Source organism: Saccopteryx bilineata, chromosome 4 (assembly GCF_036850765.1).
Source record: "Saccopteryx bilineata isolate mSacBil1 chromosome 4, mSacBil1_pri_phased_curated, whole genome shotgun sequence".
NCBI classification, from domain to species: Eukaryota; Metazoa; Chordata; class Mammalia; order Chiroptera; family Emballonuridae; genus Saccopteryx; species Saccopteryx bilineata.
The window spans coordinates 190,870,260-190,894,779 of record NC_089493.1 but is presented as its reverse complement, the minus strand read 5'-3'; the positions used below and the strand labels follow the sequence as shown (position 1 = coordinate 190,894,779).

The following is a 24,520-nucleotide window of genomic DNA, read 5'->3' as shown; positions in this document are numbered from 1 at the left end:
GTTTCTTTCCTCCTTAACCCTGAAAGTCTGGAAGAATAAAAGCTGCCCCTCCACACTAGTGATGAAGCTAAAAATTCCCCTTCCCTGGGAGAGGATACTCAGTCCCCTAGATCACACTCAAGTGTAAATGACAGATATGCGCTCTGCCTCCAAGGCGGAGGAAGGGAAAGCAAAATGCAAGGGGTCTCTGGGTGCTTAAAGAGAGACGAAAACCAGGCCTAGAGTCAGGCAGGTCAGAGTCCAGATCGGGTCCAGCTGGTCACAGCTGTGTGTGGCCCTGGATGTCATGTAACTCTGTGGAATGAGACGATTAGACGAAGTGATCTCTAAGCATCTCTGAACACTTGACATTGGGAAAAAGAAGATACATCACGTAGAGCCTCCCTCTGCACCTCCAGGGGAGAGCTGACGGCAAACATACACCCTCCCTTGACGCACTAGCTGCCTTTGGACTGACCTTGCTTAGGTAAGGGAGCCCACCCAGTGGCACAGGCAAGGGCGGGGCTGGACACAGAGCCCCGCCCTCCTATATCCGGGGTGCTGTCATTAGTGTTGCGGGAGAGACTTCCGAAACAGACATAGGACAGGCAGTCTGACCCTGAGCTGAGCTCAAGGGCAGACAGCGAGCGTGGGGACTCAGGTCCTGAGGCTGGGCGTGGACAGAGCAGGCCCCTGGCTAGCCAGCTGATGAGGACACCGGCCTGGGTTTTCACATCACTGCAGCTGGGAGCCTCCTGGGCTGGTTCGGGGATTCAGGGAAAGTCAAGGGCAGCTGTGTTATGACTGTGGTTTCTTACTGGCGTTAGTCCTGGCACTGTTGTTGTTCCTTCCGTGCGAGTGGACGCCCCAGACCCCGAATACAGGCTTAACGCAACAACTCAGACTCGATACAAAACTCATAGGCGCTAATAATTTTCACAAAACAAAACGCAGGAATATTATTACCACACCCTGTTGAGTGAGGAGATCAGCGTTAGGGGCTTTTTAGAGGTTAAGGCAGACTTTCCCAGGACGTAGCAACAGTCTCCGAATCTGGGTGCTTTGCCCGGGCTGGGCTGGTGGCTGGGGGCTGGGGGCTGGGGGCTGGGAAGGGACGTCGTCCAGCTGCTCAGCTACTGGGGGACACTCCTCTGCCCGCGTGCATTTTCCTCGTTTCCTTGGCAGGTGAATTCAGCTGGATCCCAAGACTCTGGGAGCTAGCTCCTCGCCTTAGGGAACCCACTACACCCCAAACCCCAACCACCCCCATAACGGGCCTTTTGGACTGTTGAGGAAATTGGAAGCTGGACCAGCCACAGGTCTGGGGCTCGGTGAGGGGATGTGGAGGCCACAGGGAAGAAGCCAGGGTGAGCAACGGCTACGGGGTCTCAGAGGTCCTGTGCACAAGGTGTCTGAGACATTACACAGGGCAGTTAGTGGTTAACAGCCGAGCTTCCGTCTGGTGGCCGGGGTTTGAACGCCAGCCTGCCACTCACCAGGGAAGTGCTCCAGATCACTCTTCTACTCTTCTGCTCTGTGCCTCGGTTTCTCCACCCGGGCAGTAGGCGTACCCACCTTCCAGGGCTGCTCTCGACACTTAGGAAGTTAATTCTTGCCGTGTCTGCAACGCTGGGCTGGGGACAGTCAGATCTGAATACGTCTGAGCTGTTGTCCTGACTGTGCCTCCTCCCTCACCCCCTGGGACTCGGGCTCTGAGAAGTGAGCCTCCACCCCCAGTCTCTCGATGGCTCGAGCTCTGAGCCCCACATTGCCACGCACTCAAAGTCCACCCAGTGTCAAGTTTCCTCTCCAAGTGAGTCCTCGGCCTCTGGCCAAGACCCCTGCCCCCAGAGCGGCCCGCAGGCCGAGGGGGTGGCCCTCTGTCCCCATCTTTTCTTTTCCTGCCAGGACAGCTGCTTGCCTCCCTTGGGCCTCATCTGAGGAGCCTGGTAATTTGTCCAAGAAAAAGCTATTGCTTCTGACCCGGTGACAAAGCCAAAGGCGAGACCATCCGCCCACTAGACCTCCGCCTCTCCTCCTAACTCTCCAGCCTTGGGCTGGGAGGTTCTGCCATCTTTCCAGAGGGGAGAAATGCACATGGAGCCGCCCACAAGTGCAGATTCTGGAAGACGTTTCCAGCATCGCTTTACCCCAGCCTCCAGCCCCTAAGGAACCGGAGTCGTGGGTAAGATTCCTGGGGCTGGCAGGAGCAAGGAGGGCAGATTTCCCTTTGGGACGGGCTGGACCCAGGCCCCTTCACGTCTCCGCAGGTCCCAGGCCCTCCTGCCTTCCTGCCTGTCTCCAGGGTGGGGGGTACTGCCCGGTCCTGGGCCTCAGGCATTCAGCTGAATTCAGAATGAGGCAACACTGGCTCATCTGAGACATGGGACCACGTTTATTGTCAATAGGAAATGGCAACCAACGCTTTGGAGAGGACAAGCTAGAAAAAAGGCTGGCTGTTGTATTAAAAAAACATGTAAAGTACAAAACTGTTAACCAAAAATAAAATAAAAGAATATTTAAGAGGCTTTTCTATGGAAGGGCGAGGACTGAGAAAACAAAACAGAAATACAGCTCCTCGCGCCTGAGAGCCTGGGTGACACGGAGATGCGCCGAGGACGCGGGGGAGAGCGTGGTGGAGATGGCGTTCACGTCTGTTTCCCGTGCTGCGGGGAGTCCGGTGGGGTGTCCCCTGCCACCCGGGTCACCGCCCTGGTCACGCTGGTCTGTCACCGCTCTGGTCTGGGGCCGGGGTCGCCCGATCCTCTGTCTGGGTGCAGGCAGGTGACAGGAGGACTCCCTGCTCGCCGAGGCAGCAACGTCCGTGCCGCCGTCTCTTCGTGCGGAGCCCCTCTGCCCGGACCCCACGCACAGCCCTGGTCAGGAGCGTCTCACAGGTCGGAGGACAGCGGGTCGGGGGGCTGCTTGCCCTCCTCAGCCGATTTGCTTGCCAGCTTTTTGGGGGAAGAGAAGAAAGAGCCAAACCTCAAGATGGGATCTGTGCCAAAGCGGGGATCCCGGTCCCCGTGGCGAGGGCCCCTCCATGGACCTCTGCCCACAGCCCAGCGAGCGTGCGCCACAGTGACCCTGCGTGTGGCCAGACAGGCTGTACTGCACAGTGGTCAGAGCACAGGCTTTGGCATTTCATGGAGCGAGTGAACTCGGGCACATTGCGTACCTAACTCCGGGAGCCTAGGAAACCCTCGCCAGGAGGGAGCGAGGTGGTTAGCACGGCCGGACTCCTGCACGTGCAGGGAGCTCGCGTTACCACAGAAGCAGAGCTCTGACAGGAAGTGCTAACGGCTCCTTCTCCACCTTGAGTAAAGACCGACGTGTACCAACAGCAGGTGCACTTGAACAGCCGGGGCTCCGCAACTAACTTGCTCTTCCCCCAAATTACAAAGCACCTTCAACTCCACAGACAGCTGCTGGTACGGCTCTGATGGGCACACCAAAGGGCAATTGGGGGACAGGACAGCCGTGGGGTCTGAACCCCAGGAGCGTGCATATCCCTGGGGTCAGAGTGACCAGGGCTCGGGAAGAGAACCTGGCCAGTGTCCTGGCCCTTGGGGCCCGAGCCTGCCTGCCTGGGGACCACACACACACACACACCATTTCTCCTCTCTCCGCCCTCTCCCTCTCCCCCCTCTCCCCCTCCCCCCTCCCTGCCCCATCCTTCTGCCTGTCTGGTCCTCACCATCGTCTTGAAGAACTGATTCACTTTCTTCCGTTTGAGTGTCTTCTTGTCGCCTTCTGAGAGAGGGAGGAAGGTCTGGCTGAGGCGGGGGGATGAGTTGCCATCCTCGGTTCCTGGAACACCTGCCACGGACAGCGTGAGGGCTGGGAGGGGAGCAGAGAGCGGGTGTGAGTGGGGGAAGGGACAAGTGACACCCCAGCACAGGGAGTGTGAGGGCTGGGAGGGAGCAGAGAGCGGGTGTGAGCGGGGAGGGGGAGGGGACAGGTGACACCCCAGCAGGGAGAGCGTGAGGGCTGGGAGGGGAGCAGAGAGCGGGTGTGAGTGGGGGAGGGGACAGGTGACACCCCAGCATGGAGAGTGTGAGGGCTGGGAGGGAGCAGAGAGCGGGTGTGAGTGGGGGAGGGGACAGGTGACACCCCAGCACGGAGAGTGTGAGGGCTGGGAGGGGAGCAGAGAGCGGGTGTGAGTGGGGGGAGGGACAGGTGACACCCCAGCACGGAGAGTGTGAGGGCTGGGAGGGGAGCAGAGAGCGGGTGTGAGTGGGGGAAGGGACAAGTGACACCCCAGCACAGGGAGTGTGAGGGCTGGGAGGGGAGCAGAGAGCGGGTGTGAGCGGGGGCGGGGACAGGTGACACCCCAGCACGGAGAGTGTGAGGGTTGGGAGGGGAGCAGAGAGCGGGTGTGAGTGGGGGAAGGGACAGGTGACACCCCAGCACGGAGAGTGTGAGGGCTGGGAGGGGAGCAGAGAGCGGGTGTGAGTGGGGAGCGGACAGGTGACACCCCAGCACGGAGAGTGTGAGGGCTGGGAGGGGAGCAGAGAGCGGGTGTGAGCGGGGGAGGGGACAGGTGACACCCCAGCACGGAGAGCATGAGGGCTGGGAGGGGAGCAGAGAGCGGGTGTGAGCGGGGAGGGGGAGGGGACAGGTGACACCCCAGCACGGAGAGCGTGAGGGCTGGGAGGGAGCAGAGAGCGGGTGTGAGCGGGGAGGGGGAGGGGACAGGTGACACCCCAGCACGGAGAGCGTGAGGGCTGGGAGGGGAGCAGAGAGCGGGTGTGAGTGGGGGAGGGGACAGGTGACACCCCAGCACGGAGAGCGTGAGGGCTGGGAGGGAGCAGAGAGCGGGTGTGAGTGGGGGAGGGGACAGGTGACACCCCAGCACAGGGAGTGTGAGGGCTGGGAGGGGAGCAGAGAGCGGGTGTGAGTGGGGGCGGGGACAGGTGACACCCCAGCATGGAGAGCGTGAGGGCTGGGAGGGGAGCAGAGAGCGAATGTGAGTGGGGGAAGGGACAGGTGACACCCCAGCACGGAGAGTGTGAGGGCTGGGAGGGGAGCAGAGAGCGGGTGTGAGTGGGGGAAGGGACAGGTGACACCCCAGCACGGAGAGTGTGAGGGCTGGGAGGGGAGCAGAGAGCGGGTGTGAGTGGGGAGCGGACAGGTGACACCCCAGCACGGAGAGTGTGAGGGCTGGGAGGGGAGCAGAGAGCGGGTGTGAGCGGGGGAGGGGACAGGTGACACCCCAGCACGGAGAGCATGAGGGCTGGGAGGGGAGCAGAGAGCGGGTGTGAGCGGGGAGGGGGAGGGGACAGGTGACACCCCAGCACGGACAGCGTGAGGGCTGGGAGGGAGCAGAGAGCGGGTGTGAGCGGGGAGGGGGAGGGGACAGGTGACACCCCAGCACGGAGAGCGTGAGGGCTGGGAGGGAGCAGAGAGCGGGTGTGAGTGGGGGAGGGGACAGGTGACACCCCAGCACAGGGAGTGTGAGGGCTGGGAGGGGAGCAGAGAGCGGGTGTGAGTGGGGGCGGGGACAGGTGACACCCCAGCATGGAGAGCGTGAGGGCTGGGAGGGGAGCAGAGAGCGAATGTGAGTGGGGGAAGGGACAGGTGACACCCCAGCACGGAGAGTGTGAGGGCTGGGAGGGGAGCAGAGAGCGGGTGTGAGTGGGGGAAGGGACAAGTGACACCCCAGCACGGAGAGTGTGAGGGCTGGGAGGGAGCAGAGAGCGGGTGTGAGCGGGGAGGGGGAGGGGACAGGTGACACCCCAGCACGGAGAGTGTGAGGGCTGGGAGGGGAGCAGAGAGCGGGTGTGAGCGGGGAGGGGGAGGGGACAGGTGACACCCCAGCACGGAGAGCGTGAGGGCTGGGAGGGAGCAGAGAGCGGGTGTGAGCGGGGAGGGGGAGGGGACAGGTGACACCCCAGCACGGAGAGCGTGAGGGCTGGGAGGGGAGCAGAGAGCGGGTGTGAGTGGGGGAGGGGACAGGTGACACCCCAGCACGGAGAGTGTGAGGGCTGGGAGGGGAGCAGAGAGCGGGTGTGAGTGGGGGAGGGGACAGGTGACACCCCAGCACGGAGAGTGTGAGGGCTGGGAGGGGAGCAGAGAGCGGGTGTGAGTGGGGGGAGGGACAGGTGACACCCCAGCACGGAGAGTGTGAGGGCTGGGAGGGGAGCAGAGAGCGGGTGTGAGTGGGGGAACAGGTAACACCCCAGCACGGAGAGTGTGAGGGCTGGGAGGGGAGCAGAGAGCGGGTGTGAGCGGGGGTGGGGACAGGTGCCACCCCAGCACGGAGAGCATGAGGGCTGGGAGGGGAGCAGAGAGCGGGTGTGAGTGGGGGAGGGACAGGTGACACCCCAGGGACAGGAAGGGAGACGTGGGGGAGGCAGACGGGAGACAGGGAGGGGACAGAATCGGAGGAGAACAGGCAGGAGGCAGGGGCCATGTCGTGATGTGCAGGGCGGTGGAGGCTGTCCCCTTGGGTGAGGCCTGTCAAGCCCCACAGACAGTGAAGGGCCACCTGGCCCCATTAAAGCCTCCTCCGAGGGCTTCTGGGCTGGCCGCGTGGGGGCTGAGGTGAGAGAAAAGCCCTGACTTCCTCAGTGGACATGACTGTCACCTTCTGACACTAAGAACCCTGAAGGCCAGTGCGGCAGGTGGAGGTCACACCCTCTGCTCGTAGTCACACAGCCTGGAAAAATCGGCTGCCTGCTGACCCTCGATTTAGACACTGGCCGGAGTGCTGTGTGGCTCACGTGGAGGATACGAGTGACAGACGGGTGCTAGGCAGACGCCCCTCCTGGTGGACGCTCTCGGGCAGGCTGAAGCGGGCAGGGGCAGGGGCCCGAGTCTGAGCCCAGCCTCCGCGTTACTAGCTGGTGACAGGCAGGAGACTGGCATTCTCAGTGCCCGGTTCCTCATCCGCACAGTGGGGCTGTGACATCATCTGCGTCACAGGTGGACGCAGGGTGTAAATGAAGTAACAGGAGAAGCGGTCAGCCCAGGGCCCCGCACTGTACGGCACAGGGGAGACAGCAGGTGTCTTCACGGAGGTCCGCCTGCCGCGTCCTGCCAGCAGCGCGGTCTGTCTCGTCCTCTCTGCCCTAGCCCCTGGCACAGAGAGGCAGACACTGGAGACTGCTGCGTGGCAGACCACATGCTCTTAGACGTGCCACCTCCCCAGCTCGGGCCTCAGGGTCCCCACGATGCCCTAGGAAGGGTCGTCTGTGTGCTGACTCCTCGCCGGACAGCGAGGGAGTGAGGGGGGACGGGCAGGAATGGACAGCACCCACGCATCACACGCTCTGCGACGGTGGGGAATTTCCAGAAGTGGTCTTCCAGGCCCCCCCAAAAGAAAACACGGAGCTTGGGGACACACTAGGGACCAACTTCTGGCCCTTGGGGACGCCTGGTGCGATGCAGACGTTTCCAGCGAATCCTGAGGTCCAGAGGCACAGCGGCTCCCGGCAGAGCCAGCTGGGTGTGGGGACAGCTCAGAGGACAGGGCGGCTCTGAGCGGAGTCTTTTGCCCCCAGGGGGCCTGGTCCACTTGGCTGTGTAGACAGCCGTTCCCCACCCGCCCCAGGCGGAGGGCCCGGACGACCTCTCCACCCCATGCTGGTGGCGGCAGGCTGCGTACCTGGGATGGTGGGCATGGACTGGCTGGCGAAGCTCATCTGAGAGAGGACGGAGGCCCTGGGGGGGACAGCCGCGTGCTCCGACAGGTTCGTGTCACTCATGAACTCGTGCTTCCTGGAAAGCTGAATGCGTGCACACACACACACACACACACACACACACGCACACACACGCACACGCACACATCACAGAGTCTTAGCATGAGGCAGCTCTCCGCCTGAATAGCTAGGGCTGAGGGCGTGGCAAGGCAGCTGTGGACCCAGCCCCAAGTTCACTGATTCTGTTTTGTGTCAGTCTGTGCCAGCCTTCCGCACACAACTGCCCAGGTGGCATATTACACAACTCCTGGGGGGAGGGCACTGAGATCAGCGATTTTCAACCTTTCCCATCTCGTGCCACACATCAACTCATTACTAAAATTTGGTGGTGCACCAAAAATATATATTTTTTGCCGCTCTGACAAGAAAAAAAAATAGGTCTAATTTTGATTCATTCACACAGGACGGACCTCGTTACACTGGCTGCTGTCATTGTTTTAATTGACAGTCTAAGGCAGAAGAGGTCAGTGCCCTGACTAGATAGTCAGCTATTGTAACTTTTAAAAATTCTTGCACGGCCCTGGCCGGTTGGCTCAGTGGTAGAGCGTCGGCCTGGCATGCATAAGTCCCAGGTTCGATTCCCGGCCAGGGCACACAGGAGAAGCGCCCATCTGCTTCTCCACCCTCCCCCTCTCCTTCCTCTCTGTCTCTCTCTTCCCTTCCCGCAGCCGAGGCTCCATTAGAGCAAAGATGGCCCAGGCGCTGGGGATGGCTCCTTGGCCTCTGCCCCAGGCGCTAGAGTGGCTCTGGTCGCAACAGAGCAACGCCCCGGAGGGGCAGAGCATCGCCCCTGGTGGGCGTGCTGGGTGGATCCCGGTTGGGCGCATGCGGGAGTCTGTCTGTCTCTCCCCGTTTCCAGCTTCGGAAAAATACAAAGAAAAAAAAAAGAAAATTCTTGCAGCGTACCCGTGTGTTCCGGCACACAGGTTGAAAATCACTGATTTATACTATCATGTGAATGATGCCCTCCAGAATTATGAAATACAGAAATCTTATTTCCAGCCTTCTCCCCTGACGAGAGTCGCCTCTGAGGGCTATAGGGATGCTGGGACCCTTTCTTCACTGGAGGGCATCTCAGCTGGCCCCTGTCCTTCCACCTGGTACCCTCCTCGGCTCCCAGACATCTTCCATAAACCTCTCTTTCAGGGGTAAGCTAGGATGTGAACCCAGTGGCACCAAGTCTCATATTAAATAATTATTAATGTATAAGAGAAAAGTCTCTCAGTCAGGGCAGTGCGGTTTCGATCTCCGTATCCCTGGCTGGGCCCCCCCGTGACAGGGAGGGAGGGACTTCGGGAGTCTGAGATGTCAGGGGTTAGAGTGGCCCAGGGCCCGGAGACCGAGGGCAGGAGAGGTAGCAACACCTGGCCCAGCACAGGGAGGGCTACTCTCCTGGCGTGCGGCAGGCTGGCGAAGGCCACTCAGAGAGGGACAGAGGGGGACAGAGGCATACCTCCCGGCCACTCACAGGGGGACAGAGGCATACCTCCCGGCCACTCACCCGCTTCAGGTCCGACCCGGCCGCCGCCTTCTCGTCCGCGAACACCACGCTGCTCCGCTTGGCTCGCTTCTTGGACCTCCGTAGCTTCACCTCTGGCAGGGTGCTCCCCGGGAAGATGGGCTCTTCCTGCTCCGCTTTCGGGGTCTTGGGGGAAGCTATGTCTAGGTCGAAGCTGAAGGGCAAGAGTGACAGCAGTGGAGACTGCAGTTAGAGCCTCAGCGGGACCGCAGTGCAGGCACCAGGCTGACTGCGCTGTCCTGTTGCCAAGGGGTCGGGAGGTAGATCTGGCAGGGTTTGAGGAGCCACTTGCTTAGCTGGCAAACATTCAGAATACAAAGGAAGCCCAGCGGTGAGAAGAGAAAGCCGGTTAGAAGTATGGGTGTGGATTCAAATCCAGGCATGGCCCCTTTTTAGCTGAACGATGTTGGGCACATCACTCAACCTCTCTCAGTCGATATTTCCTTTTCGGAAAACGGGGGGGGGGGGGGGTTGGCAGCGACCTTGCAGAGGGACCCTGAATGAGGTTTGAGGACCCCTCCGCACACTCCTGGCCCCTGGAGAGTGCTCAGGTCACAGTGTCTATTGTTAGGGTGGTAGAGCTGGGCCTGGGGGAGCAGGAAGGGGCGTGCAGGAGGAGGAGCTGGGGAGCTGGGGCAGCCCCTGGCAGAGCAGATAAGACTCCAGACGAAGGCAGGTTCCATGCCTGCGGGGTTCTGCGGGATGTGGGCCCCTCCCGCAGGATCTCAGGAAGAGCCCCGCCCTCTCAGGTCTCCAAGGGCCCTTTGATGAGGGCACTGGGAGGGCAGCCTCCCAGGGGGCTGTGCAATGGTGGAAACCAGGTGGAAGGGCCGCCCTGGGGCGGAAGGAGGAGCTTCGCGGGGGGGGGGGGGGGGGGCGGGGCAGGGACTGACCTCTCCGAGGTGGTCTTGCTGGGGGTGCTGCAGTCCGAGTTCATGGAAGCCATGGAGATGATGGACATCTGCCGGTAGGAGCGCAGCATCGACCGGGGGCGGCCCACGCGCCGGTCCTCAAAGTCGGGCTGCGGGTGGGAGACCAGGAGGGTTAGCAGCGGGCCCACAGTTAGTGGGGAGCTGGGCTCTGCGCCTCCCTCTTCCTGCCGCCCCTCCTCCTCCTCCTGGGCGGGGCAGGGCATCCTCCAGGCTGTCGGTGTCCAGGCTGGACTTTATTCCTGGTTCAGGGGAGCTGATCTCTAAGTCCCTGCAATTTTCCAGTGACAGGAGTATGTTTGTTATTTGTGGCCGTTTATGCTAATGAGAAGACTCAGGATGGGGCAGAGCAGGCCAGAATGACCAAGGCTGGGGATTTGAGCCAACAAATACCAACCAGCTCAGATTCCCTGGAGGGATGGTGGGCGGGAGGTGGGTTTCAGTCACATGACCGATGATTCATCCAATCATGTCTTTGCGATGAACCGCCAATGAAAGCTCTGGGTGCTTAGGCTCAGGTGAGCTTTCCAGGAAGGTAACCTACATCCACGTGCCAACCGGGTAGATGGCACTCATCTGGGACCTTCCTGGACCTCGCCCTGGGTGTCTCTTTATTTGGCTGGTCCTGGTCTGTGCGGGAATTCTTGCGGACTTTGCCCTTCCCCTGTGAACTTTGACCTGACGCTGACAGCTGACGCCAGGGTTGCACTGGGGTGTCAGGCAGGGAGTGTTGGAGGAGAAACCTGACTCAGGGGACAGCCCTTGTACCAGAAGAAGGACCCGGGCTCACGTCTACATTTCCGGTAACTCACTTCCCCTCTCTGGTCCTGAGTTCTCCCATCTGGGTGGACGTTCGATGAAGCCACTTTCGGGGGAAGAGGGTAAAGGAGACGTTCCTATGAGTACCAGCGCAGGGGCCTCTTTAGGCCTCGGAGCTTATTGGTGCAGCAGAGCCCACTGCAAAGTGTGACCTGCACGCACCTGCTATGTAGCCTTTGGCCAGTTACTTAGCATCTCTGAGCCTCCAGGAGGGATACAAAGGGTTAAAAATCATTCCCACCTCACAGGCTTATTGCGAGAAATAAGTGACCTAGTAGATGTCAAGTGCTTAGATCAGACAAGGCACCTAGTAGGTGCTTCATCCACGTAGTTCTTGTCGTTAGCACAGTCCCTTGAGTGCTATGGGTCCAGTTGACAACTGGTGTCTGTCTGGGGGGGGGGGACTTCAGAGTTTACAGGTGGGTTCCCTGGAATTGGCAGCTCCCTCAAGTCCTTGTTCTCAGGGCCCCGGCATCATCCCCCGGCCCACTCCCCCATCCCACCCCGCCCGTCCCCAGGGACCAACGTACCATCTCTCTGACACCATACTCCTTCTCCACCTTCACTTTCAGGTTCTTGAAACACTCCTCCATCCGGTCGTGGAAGGGCCGCAGGTTTTCCGACACGCGCTTCTCGTGGATCTTAATGCCAGCTCCCAGGAAGGGGATCTGGGGAGAGCGGGGGTGGACAGTGAGCTGGGCACCGGGCTTCCACTTGGATCGAGCCCACACAGGGGTGGAAGTCCTCTCCCTGCTTAGAAGGTGTCCAGAGTGTTCAGGTCGCCCTGAGACTTCCCCCAGGGTCCCCAGCCCTGGAAACCAGGAGAGCTGCAACTGTGGGTTTGCTGTGGGCAAGGGAGAAAGAGCTGCCCCTGTTCTTGCCCCCACAGGAGGGCGGGACCCCCACTAGAGTCTGTCTGTTTGGAAAGTCTCCGCCCTGTGGGATCAGAGGGGTGGCCTGTGGACCAGAGTGGAGGGCACTGCTGTGCTGATTCAAATCAAAGCCTTGTCCAAGAAGCTCTTGGCGATGCCAAAGGGAAAGTGCGGGTGTCAGAAGCTTGGAGATGGCAGAGGGAGGGGCCTAAAGGGAACGGGGTGAGGGGCGGGTGGGTGGGCACAGCCTTGTCTGATAACGTGTACGATCCACCTGTACCTATGTGGCTGCCGGAGCATGAAATGGGAGTCAGTATCGTGGATGTCACCAGCCAAAAGGGGATGTCGAGAAATGATGGAGGAGATGGGGGAGGAGGAGATGACTGACACGAGAGTTATAGACGATCCTCACCTGCAAAGGGGGTCAACGGGTACTATCTAAACATTAGACACAAGGACAGCCACAGTGGCCACGACGAGGAGGAAGAGCAGAGACAGTACCATGACCCCGGAGAAGCGAAATGAGGGCGTAAAGAGGTAGATATACGGGTTGTTCTGAAGAAGAAAGATGAGGATTCCGTGATTGGTGAGGGAAGACGTTTCTGCCTCCTTCTCTTGGCCTTGCCTCCCTCCCCCCCCCCCCCCAAACAACCAGGCGAAGGAGAAAAGAAACCTTCAGGGAAACTAGGAGATCGATGAGACTGACCCACAACACGGGGGAAAGGCGGGTGGAGGGCGACAACGGGCCTTCTAGACCAGAGGAGCGAGCAGGGACCAGAGGGGCTGGTCTCCCCAGGAGGCCCGCAGGGGCTCGGGACTGGGAACCCTGGGAAGGCTAGGCAGTCGGAAGGCGGAACACCAAGGGGCAGGTTGGAAGGCGGTGCCAGGAGCAGTTAGACCTGCCCATCTCTGAGGAAGAGTAGCAAGCAGGCCAGCGCTGTGTGGCACCGTGTCCCTGTGGCCTGACATGCAGCAGGGGCTCTACAGTGTAGACCGGAAGGACGACTGGAACGGAATGACCGAGGAAGAGCTCCTTGTTGTGTGTGACACTGGAGAGGGTGGCGATGTGTGTGACACACGAGCAGGGCAGCATCTTTGGGGTTAGGTGCCCATAGTTAGGATGCCATGGGCCCTGGGTGGGAGGGACGCGGCCCAGTGGAGTGGGCCTCCGGACCACAGTGGCAAGGGGAGGAGATGGAGGACGGGCTGGGGAGAGGGTGGCCGCTAAGGGGGCACTGTCTGAAGAGGCCTTGCCAATGGCTTTTAGAAGCTATAAACTCTACTATTGATACATGCGTTCAGGTCTCCTTACTGCTTTGCAGTGCCCCTCCACTGGCTCCAAGACTTTGGTAGAACACCCTTAGAAGACGCAGCCTGCTGTTGGCTGCGCTCTGAGCCCGAGATTCAGGCTTTGGGTGCAGAGGACACAGCATGGAGTCTCCGCTACCAGGCGATAAACGGTGCCCAGTGCAGGGACCCTGAGCAGTGACGTGGATTGAGAATGACACCAAACTACCACCCAAACTTGTGTGACATGTGAGCCCACCCTGGGGCCACCCCAGAATTCACAGAAGAAAGGAAACCAGTCCAAGCCTGGCCTTCCTGCTCCCCAAGTTGGGAGAGAGGTGGGACCTCACGACTCAAGGAATAAAGGGCGTGATGACCTTGGAAGGCCGGGACCTTGGGGATGTGTGGGTTTCCCAGGGGGCACGAGGTAGGAAGGGAGAGAAAGACACGCCACGTGCCTTCAGCAGAGCCTGTCTGCACAGTGCTGGGTGCCCCCCCCCCCACAAAGCCTCACTTGACATAAACTGGCAGAGGCAGAGAAGGACCTGAGTTAGGAGCCTTATTTTAAGAAGAGAGGCAGCACCCAGTGTTTCCCCATCCCTCGTCTCCCCGAAGTCACAAGGACTCCCCACCACAATAGCTCGCTTCTCTCTGCGTGGTTATCGCTTCTCTCTGCGTGGTTATGGGTAAGGAGGGAGGGAGAGCGGGCAGCCACAGACCCTCCCTCTGCCCCTGTGCCCTCGGAGGACGCCCCCACCGCAGGGTGCTGGGTGTCGGGTGGGCCCTGAGAGCAGGGAGGGGTGTGGGGAGCGGGCTGCAGCGGGCCTGGAGGAGCCTGGCCCTTTAAAGCCCCTGGGGGAGGGGGTCTGGTGGAGTGTTCCTTCCCTAGGGAGTGGGAGAGAGGGGGGGTGAGGAGGAGGAGAGAAAACACAGGGGAGAGAGCCAGAAACAGGAGGGGGAAGGAGGAGGGAAGCAGAGAGAGGAGAAGATGGGAGTGGGGTGCCGAGAGAGGCAAGGAACTTCTAAGAGAGGGAGAAAGAGACCTGGGCACAGGGGGAGGAGTGAGGCCGGAGCAGAGCCTGAGGGAAGGGCCGGGGTGCAAGGTAGAGGGAGTAGGGGAAACCGGAGGACACCAAGAAGGGGCAGGCGACCAGAGGACCAGGCCTCCAGTCTTCCGGCCCTTTGACCGAAAACTAACCAGAGGCCTCCGTTATTTCCAAAACCCGATGATCTGCATCTGAGCATATCTGCAACAGACCAAGTCGGCCTTACGAGGAGGGGCGGGGCGGCAGTTCTGTTGTCTGATTGGCACGTGCTGGGTGTGGGGTGGAGGCGGTGGTGGGTTGGGGGTCCTGCCTTTCATTTCGGTCTCACTGCCGGGGGGAGGGGGGCACCTCCTGAATTCAACAACCAATGAACAGTCTAAGCCACACACAGCATGGCACCGCTGCCTGGCCCCCAGGCAGCACCCAAGGGTGCGGCGGCCCAAGTCCAGGTTCCAGGACGGGCTTGCTCAGGCAGCTGCAGTTGTCGGGAGAAGGCCAGAGGACAGGAGGACACATGGAATTGGACCGTGGCAGCCAGAGGCTAGCTGGGGGCGAGCGCACAGGGGGTTCGGGAGGACAGGAGGGAGGGCGGGCTCCCCGGTTGGGCTCTGCCTCACCTGCCAGGCAATCAGGTCCTTGAGGCGGCTCAGCTTGTCCTGGTCCTCAGGGTGGTCCCTGGTGTACTCTTCAGTGAAGAAGGCCTGGGGGGGGGGGGCGGACGGACAGACATTTACGGTTTTCTCTTCATTTGGTGTGGCCCCTCTAACCCAGTGGTCCCCAACCTTTTTTGGGCCACGGACCAGTTTAATGTCAGAAGATATTTTCATGGACGGGCCCTTAGGGTGGGACGGATAAATGTATCACATGACCGAGACAAGTGTCAAGAGTGAGTCTTAGACGGATGTAACAGAGGGAATCTGGTCATTTTTTAAAAATAAAACATCGTTCAGACTTAAATATAAATAAAACGGAAATAATGTAAGTTATTTATTCTTTCTCTGCGGACTGGTACCAAATGACCCACGGACCGGTACCGATCCATGGCCTGGGGATTGGGGACCACTGCTCTAACCCATCTCTCTGGCACTGAGGGGCAGCGAACAGGTCGCAAGGGTTTGACGGTGCAAGGACCTGCAGTGCCCTACACTGCTGTCTCTTCTTGGAGGCTCCGATCAGCACCCACTGGGGATGGGCCCAGGGGAGTAGTTCTCGAAGTGGGGGATGGGTCCCCAGATCATAGCATCAAGACATCCCTTGGGACCATGTCAAAGATGCCAATTCCTGGGACCCACCCAGACCTACGGACTCAGAACCTGGGTGGAGGCACGCGTGTTAGTTAAAAAGCACTATGAGGATTCTGATTCATGTCCTAAGTTCGAGAGCATCGCCCCCAGCTCACCTCACCCCCTCCCTCACTGCGTGTGGCCCTGGTGGCCCGTGTCCTTAGTGTGCGCACACGCACACATACAGATGTACCTTGTCAGCCCTCAGGGCTGAATAAAGGCTTCCCAGTGATGACTACGTGGGGTATCCGAGGGTGGCTGTTGGGTAGGTAATAGGAGTTACTGTGAATTCTGTTACTGTGTTGTCTTAGTTTTACATCAATGACATCAATGGCTGGGGTAGAGGAGAGAACAGGGGGTTCACTGCGAGGTTCACAATGAGGAGTCCCTTGTTTCCTTAGTGTCTCCTATAACGTACGATAGGTAAAAACCAAGTGCAGGCTTTCTATTCAATTACCTTGCCAGGAAAAGCTAAGCCCACCTACTGAGAAACTGCTATTTTCCCCCAGTGAATCATGTGACTCGCTGATATCATGGCTTTTCCCCTGTTTGCCTTTGCTACCAGGAGGCTCACAATCTGTGACTCCAATGTAAGAAGATTTCTGGATATCTAACTTATAGCTCTCCTTTCGGAACTGGCCTTCAATCCCGTCTGTATTTGCACAGATTCTGGGTTTCATTTCTTTCCCTTTTTAGAAGACATATCAGATCATGTGCTTTGATTCATGGTCCCTCTACTTCAGTGGTCTGGCTTACGGTCATCTGGTCACCGGTCATCCCAGAGCCCTCGATTGACAGAGGCGCCTGGAAACATCCAGTGAACTGAGGGGCCCCTGTGACCCCTGCTCCTCCTACCGCAGCTCAGTGTGGCACTGGGGGGGGGGGGGAGGAGATGGCAGGGAGGATGTAGGACCTCTGGACGGTGAATGAGACACACACAAGCTGAGATGTCCCTCCTTTAGGGGCAAACAGCCGCAGACAGATGAGCCAGGTGCAGCTGTGTCCGCCCCCAGGCCCTGCGGCCACTGCTCTGCTGCCCCCCCCAGCGCCTGGACAGCGAGGCCCTCACCTTCTCATACTTGGCGAACCCTCCCATGACGGCCGGGTCCACGATCCCGTTCAGGAGCATGGACAGGGGGTTGATGGGCAGGCTCTCGTCGCCCTGGTACTGGTTTATCATCATCAGGATCTTCTCGTTGGCCGTGGACATGGTTTCAATGGCGTTCTCCAGAGGGCTGATCGTGGTCTGTTGAAAAGGAGAGCAGCAAAGAGAACAGGCCTTAGCGGGATGCTTTAAAAACAGACCCGGGCCCTGGCCGGTTGGCTCAGCGGTAGAGCGTCGGCCTAGCGTGCGGAGGACCCGGGTTCGATTCCCGGCCAGGGCACACAGGAGAAGCGCCCATTTGCTTCTCCACCCCTCCGCCGCGCTTTCCTCTCTGTCTCTCTCTTCCCCTCCCGCAGCCAGGGCTCCATTGGAGCGGAGATGGCCCGGGCGCTGGGGATGGCTCTGTGGCTTCTGCCTCAGGTGCTAGAGTGGCTCTGGTCGCAATATGGCGGCGCCCAGGATGGGCAGAGCATCGCCCCCTGGTGGGCAGAGCATCGCCCCTGGTGGGCGTGCCGGGTGGATCCCGGTCAGGCGCATGCGGGAGTCTGTCTGGCTGTCTCTCCCCGTTTCCAGCTTCAGAAAAATGAAAAAATGAAAAAAAAAAAAAAAAAACAGACCCGGGAGCTCGCTCGTTGGTATTGATTTCATTTGAGGTTGGAATTTAAATGAGGCAGCGCTCCCCGAGGGACTGTAGCAGGCTTCTGTAATTAGTGAGCTCCGGGGGCTGCCTGCCGCCTGGGGAGGGGCAGGCTGCCTTCCTGTGTGGCCGGGAGGGATCTCCCTGGGGAGGTGGGGGCAGGGCTCAGGATGAGCCAGGCATCTGCTGGGGTTTCGGAGGCTGGGTGTGCACTGGGGAGGTTTCTCTTCTTGTTGCCCGGGTGAGACGTGCTCCGATGCGCCCCATCTGGCACTGTTTATGTACCTACTGCGTGTGGGCTGTGAGCAGACAGGTCAGAGCAGCTGGCCGCCCGAAAACTGGTTGTTGCACAAGAAGGGGGTGGGGACCTGCTCCCAGGGAGATTCACTTTGGTTGGGAAGATCAAAGGAAATGCCTCTCTCCGAACACCCTTGGAGAGTGACAGAAACGAGAAGCCATCGGAGGCTAACTGTACAGCCGAGGCTCCCCAAGAAAGAGAATGGAATCTGAAGCCAAAACACCAAGCGAGGGTCTGCGAACCAGTTCTGTAAAAGAGCCAGGGAGGGAATGTTTCTGGCTTTGCAGGCCAGACATCATTGCCACCACGTAAGCCTGTTATCGTAGGGAGAAAGCACCTCCGTGCAATGTGAAAATGAACGCACACGCGTGGTTGTTCCAGTGAAATAACTCGCAAAAACAGGTGGCAGGCGATAGCCGGCCCGCTGGCCAGAGTTAGCTGACCTCCGCACTCCACTGAACAAATTAACACCGAGTGCAAGTCCCAGCCCCGCAGCCTTTTCCTGGCTCTGCGACCTGGAGCAAGTTTCCTAATCTCTCTGAGCCTCGGGGGGCTCATTGGAGAAATGAGGCCGAGGAAGCCTGCTCGGAGAAGGGCTGGTGGCTATGGTTACCCCTTCCTGCCGGCGTTAGGACTGAGAACAGCGGAGGACCTCACAAGGGAAGGCTCTCGGGCAGGGGCGGCTGCCTCCCCGAGCAGAGAGCGAGACCAGTTGAGATAATATGACACTTGACTCGGCAGAATTCTTTTACAGAATGTCACCTGCTAGGAATGATAAGTACCGGCTGTTGGAGAAGGGTGGAAGCAGCCTCTAGAACAGGGGTCCCCAAACTTTTTACACAGGGGGCCAGTTCACTGTCCCTCAGACAGTTGGAGGGCCGAACTATAAAAAAAACTATGAACAAATCCCTATGCACACTGCACATATCTTACTTTAAAGTAAAAAAACAAAACGGGAACAAATACAATATTTAAAATAAAGAACAAGTAAATTTAAATCAACAAACTGACCAGTATTTCAATGGGAACTATGCTCCTCTCACTGACCACCAATGAAAGACGTGCCCCTTCCGGAAGTGCGGGGGGGGGGGGCGGATAAATGGCCTCAGGGGGCCGCATGCGTCCCGCAGGCCATAGTTTGGGGACCTCTGCTCTAGAGCCATCCTGGTCTTTTTCAATCATTTCCTGAAATCCCTGTGAAATCCCAGCTTCCTCAGCCCTGGTCCTTATTTGCTGTCATTTTTAAAGATGGCTGCTCTCTGCAGCAAGGAGACCCCGGGAGTAGGCTCTCTCTGGTCACTGTCACTCTTTTTTTTCCCACTTGCACATGCACACACACACACGCACACACACACGCACATACATGAACTGTGCAGGCTGGCAGGGGCTGCGTCCTTGTGCCACGAGCTGCAGCCAGGGTCCTGTTTCTGTCGAGCGCACAGACCGACCCTGCGGGGCTGTAGGAGGTGCGCAGTCTAGACTGAGTTCTGAGGAAAATCCACCTCTGTCCCTTAAACTGAGCCCGGCACAGTATGCACCCAGATTTCAACCACGGCCCAGCACGCTTGAAAGATGCAGAGTTTAGGGAGAGTTATTAAAAATGGAAAGTCCTATTGATCGGCTTTCCTCCTCGTTTCTGAAGCTATTTTTGAGTCTCCAAGTCTTTAACCTCATTATAGCCATCAGGAGCCGAGGATGAGGATGATAATTCCTTTGGTTGACACCCACGGTCCTTTGTAGACAGCATATGTAGTTCATAGAGCAGATGTGTGTGTGTGTGTGTGAGTGTGGGTGTGTGTGTGAGTGTGTGTATTCAGGGGTGGGCGAAACTAGGTTTACAGTTGTGAGTATAGGAAAACAGAGTTTATTTTTATATTATTTATTACTTAGTAGTATAACAACCATAAGCCTACTTTGCCCGCCCTTATATATATAGCACAATATTCTCGACAACAGATGGCTCCATTTATCAACTGCCTCATATGAGCCAGCCCATGCTGGGCGTGACACACACAAGCTCCCATTGAATTCCCCCCAACGACAGGTTAAGTCACGTGCCCAGGGGCGGGCGATGGCAGGACTGGGGAGAGAACGTGGTATTCCCAGTTCCAAAAGTGGGCTTCAACCACATTCAGACCAAGCCATGCTACCAAACTAGCCTCAAACTGGCCAACGGGTCCCATCCCCCTGAGGCCTCTGGTTTCTTTCTGAGGCTGAGTCCCAGCTCCCCGTGGGCAGTTAGGTGTGCTACATACAACCCTTGTCCAAGCTGCCGCAAGGGGAAAGGGAGTTATCAGCGGAAAACACTTTGGGGACAGTTTTAAAGGGGTGAGAGCACCAGTTGGAAGACGAAGTGACACTAATCCCTCGCCGTCAGTGGTGTTCCCTCGTCTTCAAAGGCATGTCACCCACGCCACCTTCTTAAGCCAAATCCTCTTAGGGACACCGTGAGGTGCACACGACAGGCATTACTGCTGCGTCTCGCTTCTGCCACCGATGGCGCTGGCAGCTCACGTCCCATGACTGGGTCTCAGTTTCTTCAGGTACAAAAGAGTGGGGACGGACAAGAACCAGGAGGGGACAGCAGGCTGGAGGTCTGTCGTCCAAGCCGGGCCTGGAGCGGTCTACTCTTCAGACTGCACGTGAGTTTTAAAAATGCACTTCCATTGGAGAGAGGTTGCCCGCACTTCCAACCCCCACGCCCTCCAACATTGTTTTAGCCTGACCAGGTGGTGGCGCAGTGGATAGAGCGTCGGACTGGGATGTGGAAGGACCCAGGTTCGAGACCCCGAGGTCGCCAGTTTGAGCAAGGGCTCATCTGGGTTGAGCAAAGCTCACCAGCATGGACCCAAGGTCGCTGGCTTGAGTAGGGGGTTACTCGGTCTGCTGAAGGCCCACAGTCAAGGCACATATGAGAAAGCAATCAATGAACAACTAAGGTGTTGCAACGAAAAACTGATGATTGATGCTTCTCATCTCTCTCCATTCCTGTCTGTCTGTCCCTATCTATCCCTCTCTCTGACTCTCTCTGTCTCTGTAAAAAACAAACAAACAAACATTGTTTTAATGTGACTGTCTTACTTCCATTTTTCCCCCCGAGCTCCAAAGGTATTTGGATTTGTAGCTCATGGACTAAATGAGCTCTAGAGCGGCTCTCAGCTCTGAAATGTCACAGGTTTTCAATCTCCACCTTACAGATGATGAGAGCCAAGGCCCAGAGTCACCCAGTGTTTGCCCAACACCATAGAGTGTGTCAAGGACCGGGTTGGCTTTGGGTCTCCGGCCCCAGATCAGGGATGGTTGTACACGGACTGCATGCTCTCGGGGCCAAGAACAAGAAAGAACCTTCACTAAGCAGCACCTGACCTTGAATCCCATCAGAAAACGCCTCTCTGTACAAAGAGTCCTGTCGTCATGACGATCCATGACAGAAAGAAACCAAACAAGACACCAGTTCACGGACCGCAGAAACGAATGCCGGGAACTCGCTCAGCGGGACTAAACCCGCGGCATCTGTGATGTTCTGACATTCTGGGTAACTCGGCCGAGGGAGGCTGTTCGAGATAAATCTACTCCGTTTGGAGATTTTCCCAAACCTTTCCATCAGAAGGTATCGGGATAAAAGGTGCGAAACAAAAATGTTGACTGTTTCTTCCCTAACTTCAGAATCCTGAGCCCATAAAATAAGGTGACAGGTTTAGCCATTCGGGGTGTCAGTATCTTGATGGATTGATACAGCTTTACTTAACAGACATTCTGGAGCACCAATTATGGGTCTGGGACTACTCTCTGAACTTGGAGATACGGCAAGGGACAAGACAGACAACAATCTGCCTTCCTGGAGCCCATATGATAGTAGAGTGTATATTTTAATATGTTATAGTATATGTAATGTCCTTGATATTAGACGCAACGCGCAGGCACATTAGGTAGTGTATTAGGAAGCGGCAGGTGCTTTGAGGAGAAGGGCAGCGGTGGAAGGGAATGGGCTGCAGGCTGGGGCTCCCTCAGTTGCCCACAGTCCCCTGGGGACACTGACGGACAGGAGGCACCTTGCTGAGCACCACTGGAGGAGAGGTCGCAGCCAGGGCCGTTGGGTTGAGGCTACAGAGTGGTAGCAAGTTTCTAATTCTTCACCTCGAAGATGGGATTAATAACAGCACATACTTCACAGGGTTTTGTATTGCATGGGACAGTGTGGTGAAGCCCTGGACACTGTGCCCGGGACGCTCGCCAAGCTTACCCGGCATCAATGTGTCCCAGGAGGAAGGGCGTGGACGGGTTCTCTCTTTCTGGGGCACCGCTTATTGTTGGTGGGATGGGGCCACGCTCAAGGAGGGGAGAGGGAATCCAGTCTGGGCACCTGAGGTTCGAGTCAAACCCACCTCATTCACAAACTCTGAACAACCCACAAACTCACTCAGCTCCTTCATCTGTACAATGGGAGGAATAGTAATATGTATCCCTCAGTGATGTTGAGGAGTTAAATGAGATGGTGCGTATGAACAGTGTAGAACATCCTCCATACATGTTTGGTGATGTCATCATCATCATCATCATCATCATCATCACTGTATTTCCCCCAGGGTCTAGGCTGTCCCTGTGGAAAGGAGACTGGCGGGTCCCTGGCTGCTGGGTGCACTGGATGGGAGGCAGGCATTAAAGGCTAGAATGGGGCAGTCTTAATGCTGATAATCTGAGCAGCATGACAACATCAATGAGAGCACATTCCTCCTCTGCTCAGGGTTCCAGGTCCCTCAGCAGACAAGCCGAAGTCTCCATGGTAGCCTGCAAAGTTCTCTGTGAGCTAGTGTCTGATGCTGCTGCTCAGCCCTTGCTTGTTCTGGCCACAGGGCCTTTGCACTTGCTGTTCCTGCTGCTGGAATGTCCTTCTTGTCAGCATCTGCATGGACCACTCCTTGACTTTCCTCCCCTTTCTCAGGGAGGCTTTCTCTGGCCACCCTATTCATCCATCCTCCTCTTTCACCTTCCTCTTTCATCTCCCTCTGAAATGGTTGTCACCATTTGACTTAGTAAATATTTACTTTGATGTTTTAGTCTGTTTCCCCCAGTAAAATGTAAGCTTCATGGCAAACTCTTCAGGTCTTAGAACAGTGCTGGGCATGTGTTAGGCATTCATTAAACATGTGGTGAATGAATAAGATCCCGAATATTATGTCCCCACTCTCCAGGTTTCCTGCTGGCCACCTTGCCCTTCCCCTGGACAGTGGGAGCCGAAAGATCCTTAGCAGTCTGAGGGCGTGAAGACACTGAAGTGTGTTGAGAAGTAAAATACCTGCTCTTTGCACCAGGGATTCAAGCACGTGCATTCTAGCTAGACCTTTGCTTCCGTGTGGTTGCTGCTCTGTGAGCCTCATCTTATACAACTGTACAATGGGTGGATAGTGGGATTCTGAGAATGCACCCGCCCCAAGGGGCTGCTGGGACCAGGAGGATGGGGGGGGGGTGACTGAGTGGGTAGAGTTCCAGGCCCTCCGCGTCCCCCCTGCAGTCAACCACAGGAGGCCCCGTGCATCAGCTTTCATTGTTTCAGGTTTCATTTGCAAAGGAAGACAAGTTATCGGATGCTTAAAAGAAAAATCATCTGAGAAGTAGCTGAGTTGGGTGCCGCCTCAGGTCCCCTGCTGCAGCGGAATTCCAGGACTCCCGCAGTGGCTTCGGGAGGAGGCGTGCCGTGGGGGCCGGGGACTCACCTGGGACATGTGGACCACCTCGAACCAGCGCAGGATGCCGGGCAGCTTGTATGCAGTCACGAAGGAGGTCCTCTCGATCCACATCGACTGTCCCGAGGGCAGGGGGTGACGAGGGGAGGAAGGCAACGCTTATGAAACCTGGGTACCAGAGACGCTTGCCCTGACCCCACCCCGACCCCAGGCCTCCCACCCACCCCAAATCAGAACAAAGATCACAAGACCCAGAGACGCACTGTCCCCGGCCCCTTAAGAATTCTTGCTCAACGTGAAGTGGGAGCTTTGCCTGGACTCAGACCCAGTACGTGTTAACCTGGGTTTCAGATTACAGTAGTTTGGATTTTTAGGCAACATTGAATGCATCCACCTGCATTTTTGGTGGGGGAGGGGGTCCACCATGTACCTTTGATTTTCAAAGGAACAGTAACTCCCAAAATATGAAGAGTCACAGTCTAAGGCAAAGTGCTGAAAGAGACTTGAAGCCACTTCCTCATGCCAGCCTTGGGCCTTGGGGACAGAAGACAGGTACTAGCTCGGGAAAAACACAGGAGACAGGTGGGACAAAAGTCCCTGTGGTTTAAAATTGGTATATCCTGGAGGCTTTGACTCCCTCCTCACCCCTGCTTCGCCTGAGGGGGGGCCCTACCTTCTGGAAATGCCTGGATGCCCCACGGTGGAAAGGTACACCTGCCACCAGGCCCGGCGTACAGCATGGAGGAAGATGGTCTCACGAAGTGACAAGGTAAACCCAATGGGAGAGGCCAGGAATGGGTGTTGTGGATGCTAATTTCACTTCCTTTAGGCTTTAGATCAAATTCCCACCTACGCTGAGGCTGGCAGATGCGATACAGGCTCTGCTTGGTAAGGTGGCCGGGGTGGGGGTGGGGATACAGACTCGGGGCCCCCGAGGGGCAGGGGAGACACTCACAGCAAACTCGTTCTCGGGGTCGACGGTCCCCTTGCGCACCGGCCGGGAGTAGTGGAACCGCTGCACGTAGTTGGATTTGTAAAAGCTGCAAGACAGGGAGGGGCTGAGGCTGCTGCCACGGAACCGAGCCGAGCCCATCCCCGGCGGGCGGTCAGGCCTGCCAGGGTCCTGGGAACATTCACAACCAGGCTTTCCTCGCAAGGTGGTTTAGAAGGTAGACCGGTGTCATGCCTTCATGAGGACGTGGCAGCCCTCAGCACACCCAAGGAGTTGGAATCCTTCATTAATTTCTCGTGACCTCAGTGAAGGATCTAGACCAGGGGCCTCAAACTCGCGGCCCGCAGACTAATCCACGAAGTTCAAAATATTTTGGATAAAATTAAGTAAGTCTAGGGGCCTAC

The 24,520-nt window shown here is 57.7% G+C and overlaps 1 protein-coding gene across 2 annotated transcripts in view; it reads right to left on the bottom strand.

Moving 5' to 3' along the window:
- Positions 1 to 2,362: 2,362 nt before the first annotated feature.
- Positions 2,363 to 24,520, bottom strand: part of DOCK2 (dedicator of cytokinesis 2) — a 395,036-nt gene continuing 372,878 nt past the window's right edge. The window contains exons 43-52 of one of the 2 annotated variants that reach the window (XM_066273230.1): positions 24,120 to 24,204; positions 23,195 to 23,281; positions 16,510 to 16,686; positions 14,775 to 14,858; positions 11,483 to 11,620; positions 10,098 to 10,225; positions 9,187 to 9,358; positions 7,589 to 7,709; positions 3,677 to 3,819; positions 2,363 to 2,933 (exon numbers count right to left, since the gene is read on the bottom strand). In XM_066273230.1, coding sequence (XP_066129327.1) covers positions 2,871 to 2,933; positions 3,677 to 3,819; positions 7,589 to 7,709; positions 9,187 to 9,358; positions 10,098 to 10,225; positions 11,483 to 11,620; positions 14,775 to 14,858; positions 16,510 to 16,686; positions 23,195 to 23,281; positions 24,120 to 24,204 — 1,198 coding nt within the window. In that variant the 3' untranslated portion in view covers positions 2,363 to 2,870. The remainder of the gene's footprint in view (positions 2,934 to 3,676; positions 3,820 to 7,588; positions 7,710 to 9,186; positions 9,359 to 10,097; positions 10,226 to 11,482; positions 11,621 to 14,774; positions 14,859 to 16,509; positions 16,687 to 23,194; positions 23,282 to 24,119; positions 24,205 to 24,520) is intronic. The other variant, XM_066273231.1, reaches the window with a different exon arrangement.